Raw genomic sequence first — 23,270 nt, 5'->3', positions numbered from 1 at the left:
AGAGGTAAAGAAGAACCCCAAGATCACTGTGGCTGAGCTCCAGAGATGCAGTAGGGAGATGGGAGAAAGTTCCACAAAGTCAACTATCACTGCAGCCCTGCACCAGTCGGGCCTTTATGGCAGAGTGGCCCAACGGAAGCCTCTCCTCAGTGCAAGACATATGAAAGCCCGCATAGAGTTTGTTCAAAAACACATGAAGGACTCCCAGACTATGAGAAATAAGATTCTCTGGTCTGATGAGACAAAGATAGAACTTTTTGGTGATAATTCTAAGCAGTATGTGTGGAGAAAACCAGGCACTGCTCATCACCTGCCCAATACAATCCCAACAGTGAAACATGGTGGTGGCAGCATCATTCTATGGGGGTATTTTTCAGCTGCAGGGACAGGATGACGGGTTGCAATTGAAGGAAACATGAATGCGGCCAAGTACAGAGATATCCTGGATGAAAACTTCTTCCAGAGTGCTCTGGACCTCAGACTTGGTCGAAGGTTCACCTTCCAACAAGACAACGACCCTAAGCACACAGCTAAAATAAAGCAGTGGCTTCAGACAAACTCTGTGACCATTCTTGACTGGCCCAGCCAGAGCCCTGACCTAAACCCAATTGAGCATCTCTGGAGAGACCTGAAAATGGCTGTCCACCAACGTTCACCATCCAACCTGACGGAATTGGAGAGGATCTGCAAGGAAGAATGGCAGAAGATCCCCAAATCCAGGTGTGAAAAACTTGTTGCATCATTCCCAAGAAGAATCAAGGCTGTACTAGCTCAAAAGGGTGCTTCTACTCAATACTGAGCAAAGGGTCTGAATACTTATGACCATGTGATATTTCAGTTTTTCTTTTTTAATTTGCAAAAATTTCTACATTTCTGTTTTTTTTTTCAGTCAAGATGGAGTGCAGAGTGTACATTAATGAGAAAAAAATGAACTTTTTAGAATTTACCAAATGGCTGCAATGAAACAAAGAGTGAAAAATTTAAAGGGGTCTGGATACTTTCCTTACCCACTGTATATCTTGATGACCCATTCTTATTAAAGCATAAACAATCCTCTTGAAGTAAATAGGTGAGCTGCAGTACCCAAGAACTGCCACTACACAGTGTATCAAGCTGGGATGTTACAGCCCTGTACACTAAATCTGGCCACAGCCAGAGCAGATAGATAGGGATTCTGGGCGACAGACCCCCCTCATATCCCCACACTCATGAGGATAAGAAATCATTAATATCTAAGTCCTGAGTAACCCCTTTTATACTATCAGGTATAATTACACATGGTGGATTTTGTACAGAAATGTCTGAGTATGCTGAAGTCAATACACAAGATAAACAAAAAAAATTCAAGACATTTCTGCAAGAATTCTGCCATTTGTAAATACACCCTTTCTTTTAATTCAACATATGAGGGACCATTTTTTTAGAATCTAACTAATAATAAATGTTTTATCATTTTCTCCATTTAATTAGAAGCTGCCAGAGCAGTATGGATGAAGCGGCAGGAGACCTTAAACGAGCTCTTCCACATTTAGTTGATTTTCTTCAAGTACATGTAGAAGTACATCAAAAATCCAACAGGTTTGTATTGTTAAAGATCAATTAAATGTTCAAATAGTAAATATTCGTTCACAAGGTGGTGAAATCATATTTTTTAAGACATAACTTTATGTAAACTGTAACCTATATTTTTAGTTTTTGACCATTGTTTTTTTCCTTCCCTTGTTCAAAGAGCTGTAACAAAAGTGCTGTTTATTTACTAATGGGAAATTAAGCAATTCTATATAGGTTTTTTTTTTTTTTTTTTTTTGCTGTGCTATGCTGTACACGTTACTTTTTATAATGGTGCCCTTGATGGACTCCATGTAACTACTTTCCTGGCCATGGAGAGACGCCTTAGCTGCAGGTTGCTCATGCTGTTTCTATTAAAGTTAATGAAGGCAGTAAGGATAGGTAGATATACCCTAATACTGCTGATGGTAGGGGCTCTTCTAATTAGTAGCGACCAAGTACTATAGCAGAGGATCTCTGAGCTCGTCTCAATAAATCACAGCAGCGCATTACATCAAGTAATGTGGGTGAAAACATAGCATGAAAATAACACGGTACATGTCTCTCTATGGTCGGGCTGGGAGTTACACAGGGTACATCAGGAGCATCATTATAGGTTCATCTTGGTCCAGCAATGTTTTTGTAACACATCTAATTGTGGAATTGATTCCTTTTTCATTATCTATTGATTAAGCTGCACTTTTTGTTTGTGGGACATCCTCTTTAAGTGACGGAAACTTGTCAGAAATTATCACAGTCATCTGAAATTGGTATATTTCCATCTCCTTATCCGGATACTTGTATAGATTTGTTTCATAGACCATACATGAATACTAACAATCCCTGCCATTTAACTCACAGGTGCTGCAGTTATTACCGACTGTCTTCTAAACTGTTGAGAGTGGACTCCTGCTGTATCTCAAATAGTTCAAATGTAACAATTTAGACCGTCATATAGGGATCTTTTCCCCTATAAAAATCCTACTGGTATCAGCAGGGGCGTATCTGGGGGGGGCATGTGCCCCAGGCACAGCCGGCAGGGGGGCACTGTCGGGCCGCCTAAATGTTTTCAAAGTCTTTGTGAGAAATACTTAATTTTCTAGAACAATTTCAAAGGTGCCAACACTTTCGGCCATAACTGTAGATGACAACTTTAGTGTGCTAACAGTTTGCAATTGAATGCATCGTAGTGTGTAAAGATACGGAAAAAAAGCAACACTGAACTTCTATCCTCACTGGTCTTTTTCTATAGTTTGCACAAAATACTGATGACACAAAAACCAGGGTGGGTGCATGAGATTTCTGAACTCTCATAGACTTTGCTGGTACTGTAAAAAGCAGCTGAAAATTTACATAAAAAACAAAGAAAAAACACCTAGTGTGAACATACCCTAAAACTGGTGTGTGTATATACATACACACACACACACACACACACACGTCACAATCACCAACAATTGCAGTTTTAAAACATCACAATTGACAATAGTGCGATTTTTAAGTGCGATATTAAAGAGCATGCAGAAAATCACCTAGTGTTCAAATGAAGATTTAATTTTCCATTTCATTAGGTAGTAATAGAATGAAAGGTAACAATTCTTTTCCGTATATGGCTGCATCTCTGCCCTCCTGTACAGGTCACAGAGGCTGCCTAAAACATTAACCCTAGTATGTGAAGGTAACTGACTACTATGTATTCATTGGTTGTAAAGTATCCTCAAATCAATGTTGCTTAACCCCTTAATGACCACCAATCCGCATTAAAACGACGGTCGTTTATTCTGGATCTCTGTTTAATACAGCGATCAGGAACAAGCGAATAGCATCCCGTCGCGGGCACAATTCCTGCAAGTAACAGCTGTACATGACAGCTGACACTCTGTGGTATTGGCCCCAGCCAGTTTTGGAATTGATCGGGGCTGATTAACCCCTTAAATATTGCTGGAATCGACAGCGGTATCTAAGTGGTTAAAAAGGGTAATCATGGCTGCTGATCGTTGCCATGATACCCTGATGACATCATGGTGGCCTGTTAGACCCTACTTATAGCGGAGTCTAACAGGCTCTGTCAGTGAGACACTGACAGGTCACATGCACTGCAGTAAATGAGTGCAGCAAAGCCTGAGACCAGGGAGCAAAGTAAATAATACTCATGTCGCACAGTGGGACCAAGTGAAAAAAAAAAAACATGTAAAAAAAAAAAAAAAAAGCGCACAAAAATCACAAAAAGCTGATTCAACACTAAAAACACAGCCCTTTCATTAAAACAAAAATAACTGAAAAAACGTATACATACCGTAATTGCTATCAAAACGTCAGGAACAACCTGATCTATAAAACTGTTAAGTTATTTATTCCATATGGCGAATACCGTAAAAAAAGAAACAAAAAAAAAAACACACCAAAAATGTCTCTTTTGCATCATACTGACACAAAAAATTGAATAAAAAGTGATCAAAAATACATCTGTAAAAACAAATAGTATAAATGAAAACGCCAAACCGTCTCGCAAAAAACAAACCCTATATGGCTCATTTGGCAAACAAATAAAAAAGCTACAACTCTCAGAATATGGCGATGGAAAAACAAATTCATATTTGTAAAATATTTTAGTCTGGAAAAGTAGCAAAACATAAAAATATATAAATCTGTAATCGCTGTTATCGTTCTGACACGATCGGTCTTATCACTTTTACCGTCCAATAAAAATAATAAATTTAATTGCAGATATTTGTTCATTTTGCGTCTAAAAAATCTGAATAAAACGTGATCAAAAAATGTTATGTTCCCCAAAATGGTACAAAAAAATAAGCCGTCATACAGTTCTGTTTGCCAAAAAATAAAGAAGTTACAGCTCTCAGAATATAGCTGCAAAAAAAACGATTTTTTATAAAGTATTTTTTACTGTGATAGCAACAAAACATAAAAATTGAGATATAAATGTGGTTTTGCTGTAATCACTCTGACCAGAAGAATAAAGTCGTCTAATAACTAATACCAAATGGTAAAACGTACAGAAATTAAAATAACTATTCGTGTACTGCTATCTATTTGGTCGTTCTGCCTCACACATTGTATCAATCTGTATTATATACTGACTGTTGCTATTAAAACATGACACAGAACGCTACCTATATTCTACCATAATAGGAGAGTATAGGTAGCGGCCGCACCATACTTATCCTAGGATATGAATACACATGAAATGAGAGATTACTATGTACTGACCTCTGCAAATTTTAAAGTTTATATTACACTATATATATATATATATATATATATATATATATATATATATATATATATATATATATATATATATATATACATATATATATATATATAATTTATTTATTTTATTTTTTTTTAAATAAAAGTTATATTTTAGGGTCCTTAGTTTGTTTGTTTTTTATTGCCTATGACAAATAGGATTTATAGTTGATTACCCCACGCTGACCTCTGAACAGCATGATTAGTATGTCAGTTTTACCTACTAACCCTTGTGTTAAGTGACAAGTTTGCAACAAATAAAAAATTAAATTTTCACCACTGAAATGTTATATTTCCAAGTCCCAATGTCATCAAATTGTGTGAGACACCTGTGGGCTCAAATAACTCACTAGACCCACAGATGAAATCCTTAAGAAGTGAAGTTTCTAATATGGAGTCCCTTGTTTTTTTTTGCTGTTTTGGCAGTTCAGGGTCTATGCTAATGTCACCCACAATCTATTCAAACATAATCTGCCTTCTAAAAGTCAAGTAGCGCTCTTTCCAATCCAATTCCTGCGTTGTGCTCAAACAGTAGCGTACAACCACATATGGGGAACTGCAACATTCAGTAAAAATTGCATAACAAATTATGGGGCCCATTTTCTCCCTTGTGGAAATTCTACATTTCAGGAGATGAAGCATTTCAATGCAAAACGCGCGTCGGGTTTAGTGGGTGCCTGGATTCCTTACCCTAAGCTAATATTCTGTACCTATTGGCTCTTTCTCAGCTATTGTCTCATTATTTAGCTGGGTGGCTTATATATTTTATTGTATCTGCTATGTTGTGCTAACTACTAATAGTCCTATGCTCTAATACTTGTGGCAGGCGTGGAGTGAGCATTTAATATATTCCCATTGTTTGGGTTTAATAACCGCATCACCTTACTTTCTTTACTCTTTGATATTTGACATTATATCAAAGAGTATATATTTGATTTCACCCTGGTCTGTATCATCTGACCACTCCATTTTTTGCCCCGTCTAGGACATATATATATATCTCTCTCTTTCTCTTTAAAATACACTATCTGTATTGATACACCCACATATTGGTTCTTTTATAATTGTGTCCTTATACTCTGAGTTGGCCTTTACATATGTTGTATATATCCAGGCGTACCCACCATATATTTCTCCATCTGTGGTGAATTCATTTTTATGTTTATTCTCTTTTATATATGTAAATAAAGTATCTTGCAAATCTTAACTTGAGCCTTCTAGTTAATTTTTTTTCTTAATTTTGGTGCCCATACTGTTCATTTGGCCATAAGGATTTATTCATATAGGTGTATGGCTTATTTTTTGTGTGACGAGTTGGAGAGGTTTTTTTGTAACCTTTTGGGGAACATAACATTTTTCTGACCGCGTTTTATTCAGAATTTTTAGGCGCAAAATGAACAAATATCTGCAATTAAATTTTTTATTTTTATTGTAAGGTAAAAGTGATAAAACCGATTTATTCTTCGGGTCAGTACGATTACAGCGATACCAGATCAGATGCATATTTTTTTTTATGTTTTGCTACTTTTTCACGCTAAAATATTTTACAAATATGAATTTGTTTTTGCATCACCATATTCTGAGAGCTGTAACTTTTTTATTTTTTTGCCAAATGAGCCATATAGGGCTTGTTTTTTGCAAGACGGTTTGGCGTTTTCATTTCTACTATTTTTTTTTTTTTTACAGATGTATTTTGATCGCTTTTAAAAAAAAAAAAAAAAAAAAGCGTGTCAGTATGATGCAAAAGTCACATTTTGGTGTTTTTTTTTTTTTTTCTTTTTTACGGCATTCACCATATGGAATAAATAACTTTGACAGTTTTATAGATCAGGTTGTTCCAGACTCTTTGATAGCAATTATGTGTACGTTTTTTTCGGTTATTTTTGTTTCAATGAAAGGGCTGCATTTTTTAGTGTCAAATCAGCTTTTCATAATTTTTGTGCTCTTTATTGTGTTTTTTTTTTTTTTTTTACTTTTTTACATGTTTTATTTAATTTTTTTTTTTTCACTTAGTCCCACTGTGCGACATGAGTATTTTTTACTTTGATCCCTAGTCTCCGTATGACATGCAAAAGTAGTGCTGTTGCAAGCACAGGAGACAGGAAGTGTTGTGCTCCAGAAGCATCCAGCAACTAGAGTGGTTAACAAAGTCACAGTAGAAGGGGATTGTTTTAGCAGCGCCCCAGGGGGATTGTGGGGATGGTGTTTACTGTCTGGCTGTAGCCAGAGGGAGAAGTTGTGTGTGTGATCTGTAATGGATGAGCTGGGTGAGAAGGAAGCTGAAGACGTCATGGAGACATTCCTCCAGGAACTAACACAGTTTCTAACCAGGTTGAAGTTGGAGGATGGAGGGGCGGCACCGATTACCAAAAGCTGGAATCTCCGTCCACAGACTGAACTACAGGAATTGAAAGAACAATTCAAAGCCCTAACAGCCCTGCAGGAATCAATCAAAACCTCTGAACGGGTGATAGACTCAGTCAGGACCTTTAACCTGCTCGAGTTAGATAAATCAGGGAGAGAGTCCTCTCTAACACCACAAATCACCATAAGGAAAGAATTCAAGATCCTGGGACAAATTGGAGAGTGTGAACAGAAAGAGAGACTGTCTTATAGGAACTTGTTGCACCAGATCGATGCAGGCTTACAGAAAGGCTACCAGCCAGATGAGATCGTTGAGGGGGTGGTGAAAGTGATCAGCCCAGGACTGAACCTCTGTAGTATGCTAGAAATGAAAAGTCAATTGACCTTGCAACAGCTGAAGATGATTTTAAAAGGGCACTATAAAGAAGAGTACTTCAGAATTGTTCCTCCGACTCATTAACCTCTCACAGAAAAATAATGAATCACCCCAAAATTTCTTGTTCAGAGCAATTGAACTGAAGGATAAACTGTTGTTTGCATCCAGAAATGTAGAAGCGGAAGAGAAGTTTGATGCTGGACTAGTCCAGAAGAAGTTCTTGAGATCATTGGAACGGGATTAATCAGCAAAGATATCAAGTTGCAGCTGAAACAGTACCTAGAAGATCCTGGCATTTTGGACGAAGTCCTAATTGAAGAAATGAATGAGGCCGCTAGTTTGGAGTCAGAGAGTGAACAGAAGTTAAAGAAAGGCTCTGCTCCTAAAATCACCAGAATGAGTGAGCTGAAGTTTGAGACCCCCAGTGGCCAGTCTGAAGATCATCATAGAGACCCTCCAGTGCCACCTCCGAGAGGGAACCTTAAATCACCAACAAAAGAGAGGATCGCCAACGCTGACTGGGAGGAAGTAATAGGAGAACTGCGTGCTGAGTTTGATCGAGGTGAAAAAGTTGATTAGTTCCAGGCCAGAACCGGTATCCCTCAGACCCAGGAGTGGGTTCCAAAACAGAAGATACCAGGCTTGTGAAGCGTGCCGTTCATCAAATCAGAGTACGGTGTTTCTCCACTGTCTAAGATGTGGTGAGGAAGGACATTATGCCAAGAAATGCCAATGGTCACGGTCGTTTGGATTAAAAGACAGGAGGTTGCCAGTGAATGGTGACTGGTAACCGCGACACGGACGAGGCCCCAGAAGCAAATCCAAATCTCACCAAACCCCAGGAAGGCGCATGAGGTAAAAAGTACTGACGCAGCCGATCTCCAAGTGTGTTCCCATCTACAACAGCTGCAAGGGAGACAGGGGCATTAGGTAATTACAGTGCGGAGGTCAAACAATGTACTCATGGGAGGAGGATTCTTCAGTCAGTAAAGATAGCCTTATCAGCCTAATCGGTGAAAGGTGCTTTATACAGTGCCAGCTAGATGGACTCCTAGTAAAAGCTCTGTGGGACACAGGAGCCCAAGCGAGCCTTTTAAATGAAGAATGGAGAAGGCGCTACCTGCCACATACCTGCCTTCGGTCACTAAAATAACTCTTGGGACCAGTGGAACTCCACGGCAAAGCCGTCAACCAGACCAAAATCCCTTTCATAGGCAGGGTGGAAGTCACTTTCCAACTCAGGGCCACAAAGAACAGCAACACCATCGAGCGTTTGGTACCTTTTCTCGTGACCAGTGATCAGACTGTGGCAGAGGATCCTATCCTGAGTTATAATGTAATCAGTGAGGTCATCACGAAGCACAAGGCAGGGGCGCTGGTGGTGGATGCAATCGCCACATCGCTCGCCATACTCAACGCCGTGGCGGAAAACGTGATTCATAGAGTAAAAAAAGCACATAATACAATGGACCTAAAAGAAGTCAAGGTAGGCTTGCGCCCAACCGTCATCCCAGCAAACCAAATGGTCGGGGTGAGGTGTGGAGTTCGGGTAGAACCAGGAAGAAAAATCCAGAAAAGAATGTTAGTGCCAAAAGACTCCTAAGAACTTCCGGAAGGCCTAGTTCAAGGTGAGACTGTTCTTAGGATTCCTACTGGTGGGTTTGCTCGAGTGACCGTACCGGTGATGAATACTACGAAACACAAAATTAGAATGGATCATAGGACTGTGTTAGGTCACATCGAAACCGTTTAAACGCTATATCCAGCCAGTGTGAGACCAGCCCAGGGGTCTACAGTGAATTCAGTCTCCTCACCAAGGAACAGGAGTTGCCCAGGGGACGAAATTGCGCAACCCACCTCGGGGTCCTGGGATCCCCCAGTACACCTGGAACACTTGTGTGCTGAAGATCTAGCAGTAGCAAAACAAATGCTGAGAGAAATGTCATGCCTCCTCCAAAAATGACTCTGATATAAGCTGTATCCCGTCATTGCATTTGAAAATCAATTTGCAAAACATGACCCCAGTAACCAGAAGTTACATGTCTGTGCCAAAACCATTACATCATGAAGTGAAAGAATATTTACAAGATCTCATCAACAGAGGTTGGGTCCAAAAGTCGAAGTCGTCTTATTCCTCTATTGTCTGTGTTAGGAAGAAGGACGGTACGTTGAGACTCTGCTGTGATTACCGGGAACTAAACCGGAAGTCAGTACCTGATCGACACCCGATACCAAAGATCCAAGATTTGCTGGATAGCCTATCAGGAAGCACCTGGCTCTCTGTCCTCGATCAAGGTAAGGTATACCACCAAAGGTTTGTCGAAGAGTCCAGTAGACCCTTGACAGCATTCGTCACACCGTGGGGATTATATGAGTGGATCAGCATACCGTTTGGTCTCAGTTCAGCTCAAGCAGAATTCCAGAGGATTATGGAGACATGGAGACATGTTTAGAAAGATTGAGGGGCGATATCTGACAGCCATACTTGGATGACAATGTGGTACACAGCAAAACTTTCCAGGAGCATTCTGAACACGTGAGTACCATATTACAACTGTATCAACAACACAGAGTTAAGTTGACCCAAAAGAAGTGTGAACTTTTCAAAAGATAAGTCCGATTTCTAGGGAAAATTGTGTCCGGAGAAGGATATACCATGGACCCAGCAGAAATCGCTCCGGTACTGGCCTTAAAAGACTAACGGCCCTCTACCGTCGGGGAGTTGAGGCAGATATTACTATCGTACTTGCGTTCGGAACTTCTCCAGGATTGCCGCCCCACTTTGCTTCCTCTTGGTGAGGACGACAGAGACAACAACACCTATGGAGAAAAAGAAGAACGCAGGTAGGACCGGGCTTAGAAGAAACAACGCCGTTTCATCTCAACAGCCCATTCTCTGGACAGCAGACCACCAGGAGGTATTGAAAGAACTAGTAGACTCCCTGGTAAAACCACCCATCTTGGGATATCTTGATTTCAATTTACCATTTGTTCTTCATTGTGATGCTTCTTAAGTTGGACTGGGAGCTGTCCTGTATCAGCATCAAGATGGAAAAATGAGAGTCAATGGTTACGGTTCTAGAACGTTGACAGACGCTGAGAAGAATTACCATCAACATTGTGGAAAATTGGAATTCCTTGCATTGAAATGGGCTATCTGTGAACAATTTAGAGATCATCTCTACTACAGCAAAGAGTTTGAGCTATACACTGACAACAACCCTTTGACCTATGTCCTTACTACAGCCAAACTGAATGCAATGGGTCAGAGATGGGTTCGCTGAACTAGCTGACTTCAATTTCAGCATCAAGTACAGGCCAGGAAAGTGCAATGCGGATGCTGACAGATTGTCAAGAATGCCACTAGAGCCTGAGGCGTTCATGTAAGAATGCTCGGAGGAAGTCAGTTTGGAAACAATTGAGAGCACTACCCAAGCAGTACAAGCTTATCACGAGGAAGACACACCATTGTGGTGTTCGTTGATGGTGGAAACCACCATAAAAGCGAGAGAACAAGATCACCCCTGGTCTATTCAACAACTACCAAAAGGGAAAATCCGTAGAGCACAACGGCAAGATCAGATAATTGGTAGAATACTACTTTATGTGGACCAAAATTGGTTTCCAAGTAAACGGGAGAGAGACAATGAGTCACCAGCAGTATCTGTTTTAATTAAAGAATGGACAAAGCTCTACCTCAGTGAAGACTGTATCCTGTATCGTAAAGGAGGACAAAACCGGCAGTTGGTACTTCACAGAGTATTCCGTAGGTTGGTCTTCAAAGAACTCCATGAAAACATGGGACACCTGGGAGTGGAAACGACAACAAATTTGATCCATGAACGTTTCTTCTTTCCGTACATGCAAGAGATATTGAGAGGTACGTGACCAGGGAGTGTGGGTGTCTGAAAGATAAATTCCCCAACACATCAACCCGGGCACCTGTGGGCAACATCCAAACTATGTATCCGATTGAGATGGTTTCAATATACTTTCTACATCTCGAGACATGCAAGGGTGGCTACGAATACATCTTGGTGGTGATGAACCATTTTACTCGATTTGCTCAAGCATATGCCACCACCAATAAATCGGGTCGAACAGCGGTAGAGAAGATCTTCAATGATTTTGCTTTGAGGTTTGGGTTCCCTACGAGGTTGCACCATGACCAAGGAAGAGAATTTGTGAACCAGCTCTTTGCCAAGCTAGGGAAGTACTGTAGAATTCAGAGATCCCACACAACGCCCTATCACCCAGAGGGTAATGGACATGTGGAACGTTTTAACTGGACATTATTGTCGATGTTGCGCACTTTAACAGTTGATGAGAAGAAAGACTGGAAGAGTTCTCTGTCAAAAGTTGTACATGCCTATAACTGTACAAAGAGCGATGCAACGGGTTACTCACCCTTCTTCCTATTGTATGAACGATCGTCAAGACTGCCAATCGACATCATGTTTGATACTCTGGTGTCAGAGACTTACAGAATGTATTCAGAGTACGTTCGGAACTGGAAGGAACTGATGGCAGAGGCATACAACATATCGTCCAAAGTGGTTACGCAAGGACAGAGCAAGAGTAAGGAGTACTATGATCAAAAATGTTATGGAGCAGAATTGGCATCGGGAAGCCGGGTGCTAGTCAAGAACGTACGTGAGAAAGGTGGTCCAGGAAAACTTTGTTAGTACTGGGAAGACAAAGTGTATGTTCTCGTAAGGAGGAAAGCTGATGACATTCCAGTGTATGAAATCCGATTGGAAACGGGAGACAAGAAAACCGGAATAGTCCATCGGAATTTACTACTACCCTGTGAATATCTCCCACCACAGCAAGACTTCTCAGAAGTAGACCGATATCGTCCAAGAACGACTAAGGGACCAAAAGAGACTGAAGCTCCGGAGGTGGATAGTGACCTTGAAAGTTCCGATGGAAAAGAACACACCGTTGTTTTTCTCGGACCGGCAAGGAGAGGGATGTATCTTTCTCAGGAGAGTGAACGAAGTCCTGAGGCTCCAGAGTTCGTACCAAGGAGTATGGATGAAGTCCAATTCAGATCTGATGATTGAACACCGGCCCCTGAAGAGACCAAGCGACACTCAGAAGGAGCGGAATTACCAGACCGTGCAGAAACAAGTGACTCAGGAGAAGTACAGGAACTTACAGAGGTAGCTCCAAGAACATCTGAGGAAGCACGGGAAATGAGTGCAGCGGAAGAAACTTCTGTGATCGAAAAACCCGTGGTCTCTGAGGAACAGCCCACCAGGAGGATGTCGACTCGAGAAGTGAGGAGGCCCATGATGCTGACGTATGAGACACTTGGTGAATCGAGTCAAGTGCCAGGGACTGTCGACTGGAAACGGGTATCTCTGCCTGCGGATTAGATAAGCCCACTTGAGTGGTATTCACCACCGAGAGGCAGTATGGAAGATGTTGCCTGGTGGAAAGACTTTTTTTTCATGCTTTGATTTTCCTTAAAAGACTTTGTAGAAACAAAGAATTCTTAAAGCATAGAGAGAGAGAGCTGGTTGAAGACGTACGAAAAGCTCCAACTGAAGAGATGCTGATTGTTTTAATTGTGTTAATTGTTTATCTCTTACTGGCATCCTACATGAAAAAGGTCATAAGATTAGGTTATCAATATTTATGAACGTTATATGAATTTCACAATGCCAATTTGTATATAAAGTTATGCAGCTTTCACCTCTGTCTCAGAATTGGTCAGATTGACCACTTAAGACGAATGTCGAGGATGACATTCAAAAAGGGGGGAAGAGTGTGACATGCAGAGGTAGTGCTGTTGCAGAGTGTGACATGCAGAAGTAGTGCTGTTGCTTTAAAAGCATTCAGCAACTATTAGAAGTAACACAAGCACAGGAGACAGGAAGTGTTGTGCTCCAGAAGCATCCAGCAACAAGAGGGGTTAACACAGTCACAGGAGAAGGGGAGTGCTTTAGCAGAGCCCCAAGGGGATTGTGGGGGAAGTTGTTTACAGTCTGGCTGCAGCCAAAAGGAGAAGTGCTGTGTGTGATCTGTATCTCACAGTAGTGCAGGAAAGAGAACAGGATTCAAGTCAAGGGTGAAGCTCAACACAGGTCAGATACCCTGCACTGTTAGTTCAGGAAGTCTATCATCGGGCAGGAAGATAAGGACTGTATGGGGATTGTGTCATCTCCCTCATCAAACCCTCCCCCCTCCATCTCCATGCAGGATAAAGTATGCTGTGTACAATTGAGTCTTTGTGGAAAAGCCTGTGGTTGTGTATTCATTAAAACTGTCCTGTACTGTGCTACCAGATAGTAGACTATGTAATGCTGTGCTGCAAAGGAGACTGTACTGTTATTACTGGAGCCTATTGCTCAGAGACATTTGCATTGCACTGGCCGTCCCTTATTAAATGTTACAGTTCTTCCGTTTATGAAGACTCTTGTCAGATATGTCTGGTCAGCAACTGAATCTATCGTGTTTCTGAGAGAAGCTGCAGCCTATGGTCGCCCTGAGTAATGGTTCCCCCAGGATTCCAACGAATTCATATAACCGGTATTGCCCCTATCTGAACTTAGGCGGTGTGTGTGTAACATCAGACTTTGCTTTTCGCATTTACTGCAGTGCATGAGACCTGTCAGTGTTTCACTGACAGAGCCTGTTAGCCTTGGGGTATTTGCACACGGTGCGGATTTGCTGCGGTTTTGACACTGCAGAATTTCTGCACCATTTCCGCACCTAATATGCAAATTAGGTTACTTGCAGTTTTTAGTGCGGTTTTTAAACATGCAGTTTTTATGCATGCGTTTTTCATGTCTTCATGTTGAAATTAGAGAATAGTTGTTGTTTTTTTTAAAACAAACTTTATTGATCATCCTGTAGCATTTTTGTGTGCGTTTCTGCTGCGGAAACGCACACAAAACACACATTTGGTTTTTACGCATGCGGATTTTCCTCATCTAATGCAAGTCTATGGGGAAAATCCACATGCGTTTCCGCAAGAGAAATAGACATGCTGCAGATCTGAAAAATCCACCTCATGTCAGTTTTCGCAGGTGATCCGCAAGTGCACAAAAACGCATAGTGGGCATGTGGAGGTTTCACCAATTTAAGATACACTAGGTAACTGCTCTCTTCCAAATTAAAGATGTCCGAGTGCATGCAAAGAAGCTAATCAACCAAATTTGCTTACCTGGTTGAAAAACTTCCCTCAGAGACTGAACCACACAAAATGGCATACTTTATTACGTAGACAGGGGGTTATATAGTATTCTACTTCTAGGTGGGATTAGTAAAATTCATTGCTCTTTCTGATAGCTTGGCACACTGCAATTTGCTCATCCATGTATCTCTTGGCCTCAGTAACACCTTAGGAGTTCTGATGGGAGGGGTGAAGTCGTCTCTCAGCGCCATCTTTGCCAACTCGACATGAATCTCTCTATTATCAGCCATGCACATGCATACGTTATTCCCAGGAAATCATTTAGTTGTTCATGTCTACAATAAGAACAGAAACTGTTACTTATATATTCATTAACTATTAACATAATCCACATGCATATTCACATTTGCATACATACATACACATAGATTATTCCATCATCTCTATATTAATTCACACTGATTAGGTAATATATTTAAAGAAACTAATTGATTTTCTAGAATATATATATTTTACCTTGACAGACCCCCCTAAAATCAATTATTTGCTTTTAATATCCATATGCTAAAAATCAGAGGAGGAGAAGGAATTAACCCTATGTTAAGGCTATTCTGGAACCCTACGATATGGCGGGCGCCCCGTCTCTTTTAGACGGACCCACCGATGTTTCCTAAATTTAACTCCAACAAAGACCTACAGGAAAGGGATGGAGACCCTAAAAGATCTACTGACTGGGTAATTGAGGGTCACCCCTAACACAGAAATATGGATATTAACTTTACAAACCCATTTACTTCCGGTAATCTCTCTGGTACAACACCTTTGTTCTAATGGGAATTGTTTGTTCATAGGCCTCTTCATTAGATTCTTCGGACAAGACACTGACAGGTACTGCTGCATCTACTGTTTTGGCAATTAACCTCTTGACACAGGGAATCACACAGATTAGCAATACACTAATTAGAATCATCACGCTTAGTAAAATAATTCCCCCTTGGATTAACCAACTCTTCCAATCTCTCATCCAAGAAAAATATTTACCCCAGGGATCAGTCACACCTGAATTCCTTTCCAGTTCTTCACTTAAATCTGTCAATTTTTTGAGAGCCTTAGTAACTTTCCCTATGGGGCCGGTATTGTCTGGGATATAAGTACAACAATGCTCACCTATCATTTTGCATACCTCTCCTTTTACTGCAAGTAACATATTCAGAGCTATTCTGTTTTGGAAGGACATAGTAGATGGGGGTGCTAGTTGGTCAGCTATCCCTTGTAAGGCATCTTTGGTGTAATTGACAAATCTTTGGTTATAATATATGTAATTTATCCAATCTACGTTCTTGTTAACGGTTATTATGGGCATTATGGACTCAAATCCCGCCTTCACTTGGTTTCGGGCCTTGAATTCGTCTGGCACCCCTCTAGGCACTCCGAGAACATCAATATATATATATATGTGGGTCAAAACTGCCTTTGGAGTTAACTTTTCTCTTGGCCCTGTATGTACCTGCAAACGCAGCCTTTATTTCCTCTTTGGATTCCTAAGACTCAGATATAAGGTAAACAGACATTATTGCTTTAGTTAAGGCACATTCCCCAGTCCATTTGACCTCCAGTCTAGTCCTAATCTTCATGTCACCACAAATCCAGTACACGTCACTCACAGATTGTTTCTGGTCCTGGGCCTCTGTACCCTCTATAGTACTGTAATTCCCATAGCAACCTTGTGTAAAATTCCCTAAGAAATTCCCACTCCCCCCGGTATTTTGGAAACAAGTGTAATTTCCTGGGTAGATGATTATTCCCTGTCCGGAGCTTGATATTCCAGCTTTAATGAAATATTTCGTTCTCCAGGGGATGCAGACACTGGAATTTGAAGTCCTGTTGGTATACATATCCAAGAGACACATTTGCACCAAATGTGGCCTGGCCTGTGAACATACTTAACAATCACTAAAGTTATGTTGGGTTGCCGTATACTTCATCCATTCTAACCACCAGTTATGATCTGAAAATCCCTTTTCTATGGTTAGGGTATCCTCATAAGTGGGATTGGATATGGCTACCATACCTTCCATCCTGTGGTGCCGAGGGGCTAATGGGTTTATCTTCGGACCCACTTTATTAGAAATGCTGGCCAATTTGAACTTTCCCATACCTCCCATCCTTCCTTCACTCCAGGATCCTAATATATACAGTACAGACCAAAAGTTTGGACACACCTTCTCATTTAAAGAAATTTCTGAGAAATTGAAAAAGAAAAGTGATGGGGTGCTACGCCAGATGACCTGGCCTCCACAGTCACCAGACCTGAACCCAATCGAGATGGTTTGGGGTGAGCTGGACCGCAGAGTGAAGGCAAAAGGGCCAACAAGTGCTAAGCATCTCTTGGAACTCCTTCAAGATTGTTGGAAGACCATTTCCGGTGACTACCTCTTGAAGCTCATCAAGAGAATGCCAAGAGTGTGCAAAGCAGTCATCAAAGCAAAAGGTGGCTACTTTGAAGAACCTAGAATATAAGACATTTTCAGTTGTTTCACACTTTTTTGTTAAATATATAATTCCACATGTGTTAATTCATAGTTTTGATGCCTTCAGTGTGAATGTACAATTTTCAAAGTCATGAAAATACAGAAAAATCTTTAAATGAGAAGGTGTGTCCAAACTTTTGGTCTGTACTGTATATTCCTCCATCTTGCTCTGTAGAGTTCTCTATGGTGATAGTCAACCTATTACATGTACCTATAACCCTACACCCAGGTTTAAATGGTCTTTTTAGTAGTTTGAAATGGTCAAGCAAAGATTTCCTGTTATTATCCTTTTTGTGCTTAGCAGATTGTGGTTTGTATCCCCAGTCGTAGTCACCTTTGTTCCACCCAACAGCATCCCAGTAATCACATTTTTGTCCCAAGTAATTGTCAGTGACACAGATATATTGGTCAGCGTCCACCCACAAAGCTCTTAACCAGTCACTACTCAATCTCTCATACCCCCTACAAGATACGATCCCACAGTAATCAAATTGGAAAGTCACCACATTCAAGGAAGTGTTGTACCAGAAAACTGGAATATCATTCTCTTCAGTAATAATTGCTTGGAATGCACGTTTTACAGTAACAAAGGCTTCCCCCATAGCTACCGTCATCAGAAAAAGGAACATCAGGGTTGTGGGCCTGAGACCACCTTCTTGCAATGGGATGCGTGGGCCCAAGATGTTCGGCCTTCGACCTTCACAGCCGTAGGTGATGTAAGCAACACTTGGTAGGGCCCTTCAAATCTGGCATCCAGTGTGCCTCGCATGTGATTCTTTATCCAGACAAAATCTGCAGGCTGAAGGCTGTAAGTACCTGGTTCAAGATCTGAGTCTGGAATGGAAGAGTACACTGTAGCATGTGTTAGTTTTAACTCTTTAGCAAGTCCGACAACAAAATTCACAAGCTTATCATTCCCTGAACTAAGCTGCTGTGGGTAATATCGACCCATTCTGGGTGGCCTCCCAAACAAGATCTCATATGATGTGAGCCCTGTGGGTTGTCTCGGGGTATTTCGGACCGAATATAGGGCAAAAGGCAGCACCTCCGGCCATGGAAGTGACAATTCTTTACTGGCTTTAAGAATTTTGTTTTTCAAAGTGCCATTCATCCTTTCAACTTTGCCGCTACTTTGAGAATGATGAGGAGTATGCAGGCCCAAATCCGCCCCAATCATCATCCAGATATGATTTGGTAACTAATGCAGTGAAGGCTCGTCCTTGATCACTTTAAATCACTTCTAGAATCCCGAATCTGCAGATAAGTTCTGCCAGAAGCCTTTTCACTGTAGTTCTAGCGGTCATGTTGGCTACTGGGTATGCTTCTGTCCAGCCGGAAAACATATCCACCACCACCAGAACATATTCATATCTTCCACTCTTGGGTAATTGCATATGATCAATTTGGATTCTCTGGAAAGGATACTGTGACTTTGCCAGTTTCTTCTTTGGCACATGTTCTGTTCTTCCGGGATTGCAAGTGCTACAAATCTCACAGCTCCTAGTATAGTTTGTAGCAAGAGCTGAGATCTTGGGTGCAATATAGAGTTTATTGATAGCTGAAATCATCTGATTCTTCCCTCTATGTATCTTTCCATGAGCCCACTGAACCACTGCAGGATACAGTGCTCTTGACAGACATATTCTTCTTCCCACTCTCCAGATTCCGTCATTACAAAACGTTCCTCCCCGTCCGATCCATCCTTGTTTTTCTTCTTCTGTTACCGCATTCTGCCGGTCCACTAAAGTCCTGTGTGCCGGATTGTCTTCCAGTCTTTGCTCCTCTTCATCTTCCTCCTCTTCTTCTTCCAACCCCAAATTTCTCATTCCCATTTCTTCCTCATCCCCTCATTGTCTCTGACTTCTGGTGAGCACAAACACCTCCGTACCCCCTGACACCTCTGCTTCCTCTGGAAATATTGGTTCTATAGCTGCTGCTTTTGCTGTAATGTCCTCTGAATTCAGTTTCCCATGAGCCTTAATTTTGATCAGACACTTGCCTAGGTAACTTCAGAGCTTCTAGCAGACTTCTCACTGCCGCTGCATTCCGGATTGGAGCTCCACTGGCTGTCTTGTAGCCCCTCAGGGCCCATATCAGGCCAAAGTCGTGGACAATCCCGACTCCGTACCTCAAATCCGTGTAGATATTGGCCACTCGACTCTCTGCGCACTTGCAGGCTTCGGTCAGAGCATACCGTTTGGCCTCTTGAGCTGATATATAAGATGGCAGTGGTCCAGCAGAAACCACCGCTGGTGGGGACAGCACCGCATATCCGGTTTGGTAAGTTCCATATTCATCTGCTCATCTGGACCCGTCAGTATACAGTATCAGATCACCCGTCAGTATACAGTATCAGATCCGCTTCAGGCAGTGGCTGTTCAGAGACAGTAGGTAGGTGAGAAGTTTCTGCCTTCATGACCTCAAGGCAATCATGGTCACTCGAATCAGGGTATTCATGGTCTTCTAAGGTCCCCCCTAAATCTACAGAACAGTTCCCCCATGACAGAGGAAGCAGAGTGGAGGGGTTCAAGACAGTACATCACCGAAGAGCTATATTTTCTGGTAAAAGGAGCTCACATTGGAATCTGACACTTGCATAGATAGATAGTTGTGCTGGTTTGTGCAAGGATAGCTTTCAAATCTTGAGGGGCTAGTATAGTTGTAGGATGGACAAGTACAACATCTGCTGTTCTGAGGAGGAGTTCTGTAGCTGCCAGCACTGCTTTGAGACATGTTGGAGCTGTTTGCACCACTGGATCCAATTTACTGGAATAATATCCGATGGGTATCTTGTGGCCTCCATGTTTTTGTGCCAGAACTCCGGAGGCATGGCCACACGCTTCAGAGACAAATAGAAAGAATGGAAATTCATAGTTGGGAATCCCCTGTGCAGGGCCTGAAATGATGAGTTCTTTCAACAGGTCTATTGCATCCTCAGCTTCTTGGTCAAAATGCAGGTCAAGCTCAGAAGAGTGGACCCGATCATATAGAGGTTGCATGAGAACTAACACGTTAGGGGTCCGTTGCCTGCAGTATGAGACCATTCCCAGGAAAGCTTGGAGTTGTTTGACAGTTCTTGGGTACGGGATGTCACGGATGACAGTTTTCCGCTCTTCAGTGAGATGATTGGTACCTTGGGATATGCAATGACCCAAAAACACAACTTTGGTACAACACCATTGTAGCTTTCACAGAGTAATTTTGCATCCGATGGTGGCCAGAAATCAGAGCAAAGAGTAGCTGAACCTGTGGCAAGTTTGGTCATCGGGACAACAGAGGAGTAGATCATCGACATATAAATGTGACTTCAGGGTTCTCACTCTTCCAGGGTTGGAGACAGGTAGTTAAGGCCAGTGTGAAGTGATGAGGAGAGTTCTGAGCTCATTGAGGCATAACGGTCCAGGTGTACTGTACTCCTCTGTGTCTAAAAGCAAAAAGATACTGACAGTCTGGATGCAGAGGCACACTGAAGAAGGCGTTTGCCAAGTCAATTACTGTAAAATGCGTGGTCTCAGGGGGAATTTCACTGAGTAATGTATGTGGCTTTGGCACCACTGGGGTCTCCAGGATTATAACTGCATTCACAGCTCTCAGATCTTGCACCATCCTAAATTTATCCGGTTCTCCTCTTGCAGTTTTCTTCTTCACTGGAAACAATGGAGTATTAGCAGAAGAAACACAGGGAATTAATGCTCCTTTCTTGAGTAATTCTTGGATCTAGGCATCTAATGATGCTTCTTGGGCTGCTTTCAGTGGGTATTGTGGTAGTCTGGGAATCCGTGCACCTTCTTCAGGAAAACTTGCACTGGCGGGACAGGCAGCCGAACTATATCAGGACCTTGAGACCAGAGTTCAGGTGGTATGCAGTCAAGATAATGGGAGGGCATGTACCTTTGTTTGTTCCTCTAATGATAACGGAGTAGAGACATCTAGATGCATTCCATTCTCATCATATGATATCTGAGCATTTAATTTCTGGAGTAGATCTGCTCCCAACAAATTATGCGGGCAGGTGTCTGAAACGAGCAATCTGGCCAGCAGCTTCTGTTCTTTCCCAATAGGCAATGGAAATGTTAGTCGGGATGAGTGTGGTTTTCCATCCACTCCCACACATGAAAGGAAATCATCAGAAATAAGCGAGTCATAGGGTAAATCTCTTGAGCAGGTGCTGAAGCAGGCCTTGTTACAGCATTCAATTGTTTCTCTATAGCTTTAGCAATAAGGAGTACCTTCTGCGAGAACATGTCCACGTATTCTGGCCTGGAGTCTGTAAGCTTCGCTGAGATTTCCTCTGAGTCCCCTAACAAATGAAGTGACTAGCAGATTCTGTTGGATCCTCTGACCTTCATCAAACCCTTGATCCTTGAACAAAGTATAGATTCTGGTGTAAAATTTTTCATTCTCCACTGATTCTTGAGTACAGTCCAATACACTGGTAGATGAATCTGTGAGATGCTCCTTGGCCCACTGCTGAAGTTGTTGACAAAAGGCTCCTCCTGATTGGTAAGTCTCCTTGTCTGTCACTTGGCTGTCATTCAGAGCTACTTGAATTATTGGCCAAAAAGCATCTCCCGCTTTAATGCTTGTGATTTCATGAAGATTTTTCCAAGTGGCAGAATAAGTTTGTTGAATTTGTCTGATTCTTCTGTAGAACGCCATAGGGTGTCTGTCTGGGTCAGGTAGCTGACTAATCACTCGATAATCTTGCGAAGGTGTGAATGCCACATATCTATTATGGTAATCTGGAGATTCTGACTGAGATGTTGAGGGAGATACCGGCAACACAGCAACAGGAGGTGGGCTTGTTTGTCCAGGAAATAGTTCATTTGGATTATCTTCTAAGGTCATCTGGCGGCTGAGTGAGTCTTATCTAGCTGCGGCACTTTCCACAGCTCGGGTGAGAATTTGAGATTTATGATAGTCATTGCTGATTAGTCTTATCTCCTCCAATGTAGTTAGTCCTCTTTACTCCCTTATAGCTTGGACTATTGCTTGGGCACAGGCTTGCATAGGAAATCCATACATTCCAGAACTTATAGCAGGAAGAGCAATAGAAGTAGGGTACCTTGTTCCAGCATAGTTCAGAATATTGTTGATTGTAGCTCTGAGTTGTGACACACATTGATCATGATGATCTTCATCATACACTGGACCTACTGCATGAATGATAAGCCTGCATGGTAATCTCCCTGGTCTGGTAGCTACCAGGTCTGTTGCCTCGACCGGTCCTGAAGAATGTACAATGCTGTTACAGTCTTCCTGAATAGCATTACCTCCGGCTTGCACAATAGTCTTAGCCACTCCTCCCCTATGTTGTAATCTAGGGTTTGCTGCATTAACTATAGCATCCACCTGCTGTGTTTGCCAGATCCCCCAGACCTGCTGTTAGTATTGTTGATGACTTCCAAATTATTCTTTCTGTCCATGGTATTCTTCATCTGAAAGGGTGGCACGGGAATCCTCCCGATCCAGAGAGAATTCTGATATTGGTGTACGAAATTTCACACAAGCCGGTTTACCTTCTGGATCGCTTATTGGTGTGGACGCTGATGGTGATGGTGGTGGTTATGCCGCCTCTTCATCCCCCGGCTCCTCCGGTTCAATAGTATTCTTCCTTCGATTAAGGGCGTGCCGGAACTCCGGACTATTAAATAGAGTTTCGGAATTAGGCAAATGAGGATAGAGAGGGACATAGTACGCACCACCCGGAGTTACAACCGGACACACTGGTATGGGAGTAAATGTTGCGGTTGATGTTCCGGGTGTAGTGTGTATTGTGGCCTGTATTCCTGGTGCGCCAAGATGGCCACCACTGGAAGGAAGCACACTAAAGGAAGGGTGTGTGCCACTGGGAAGGAGCACACCCACTGACATCTGGTCAGAGGCCGGAGGTGATGCAATGGGTGGAATAACATGGCCGCTGCAGGAAGGGTTGGAACTTTGGGCGGACATAGGTATAACGGATGAGGATGGGGCACTAGGAGTGTCTTGGGTAGTAGCGAGGGGTGGGCCTCCTGGACGGAACGCGTGACATGCA

At 42.1% G+C, this 23,270-nt stretch overlaps 1 protein-coding gene across 2 annotated transcripts in view; it reads left to right on the top strand.

Annotated features, from left to right (window-relative positions):
- TRIP13 (thyroid hormone receptor interactor 13) overlaps positions 1-23,270 on the top strand; it is a 121,662-nt gene that overhangs the window by 21,915 nt on the left and 76,477 nt on the right. For both annotated transcript variants that reach the window (XM_073678440.1, XM_073678439.1), the window contains exon 2: positions 1,471-1,578. In XM_073678440.1, coding sequence (XP_073534541.1) covers positions 1,471-1,578 — 108 coding nt within the window. The remainder of the gene's footprint in view (positions 1-1,470; positions 1,579-23,270) is intronic.

Source organism: Phyllobates terribilis, unplaced genomic scaffold (assembly GCF_046119375.1).
Source record: "Phyllobates terribilis strain yellow unplaced genomic scaffold, ASM4611937v1 Scaffold_4__5_contigs__length_816908805, whole genome shotgun sequence".
Classification (NCBI taxonomy): Eukaryota; Metazoa; Chordata; class Amphibia; order Anura; family Dendrobatidae; genus Phyllobates; species Phyllobates terribilis.
Note: the sequence above shows the minus strand (reverse complement) of the source record. Positions and strands in the feature narration are given on the sequence as shown.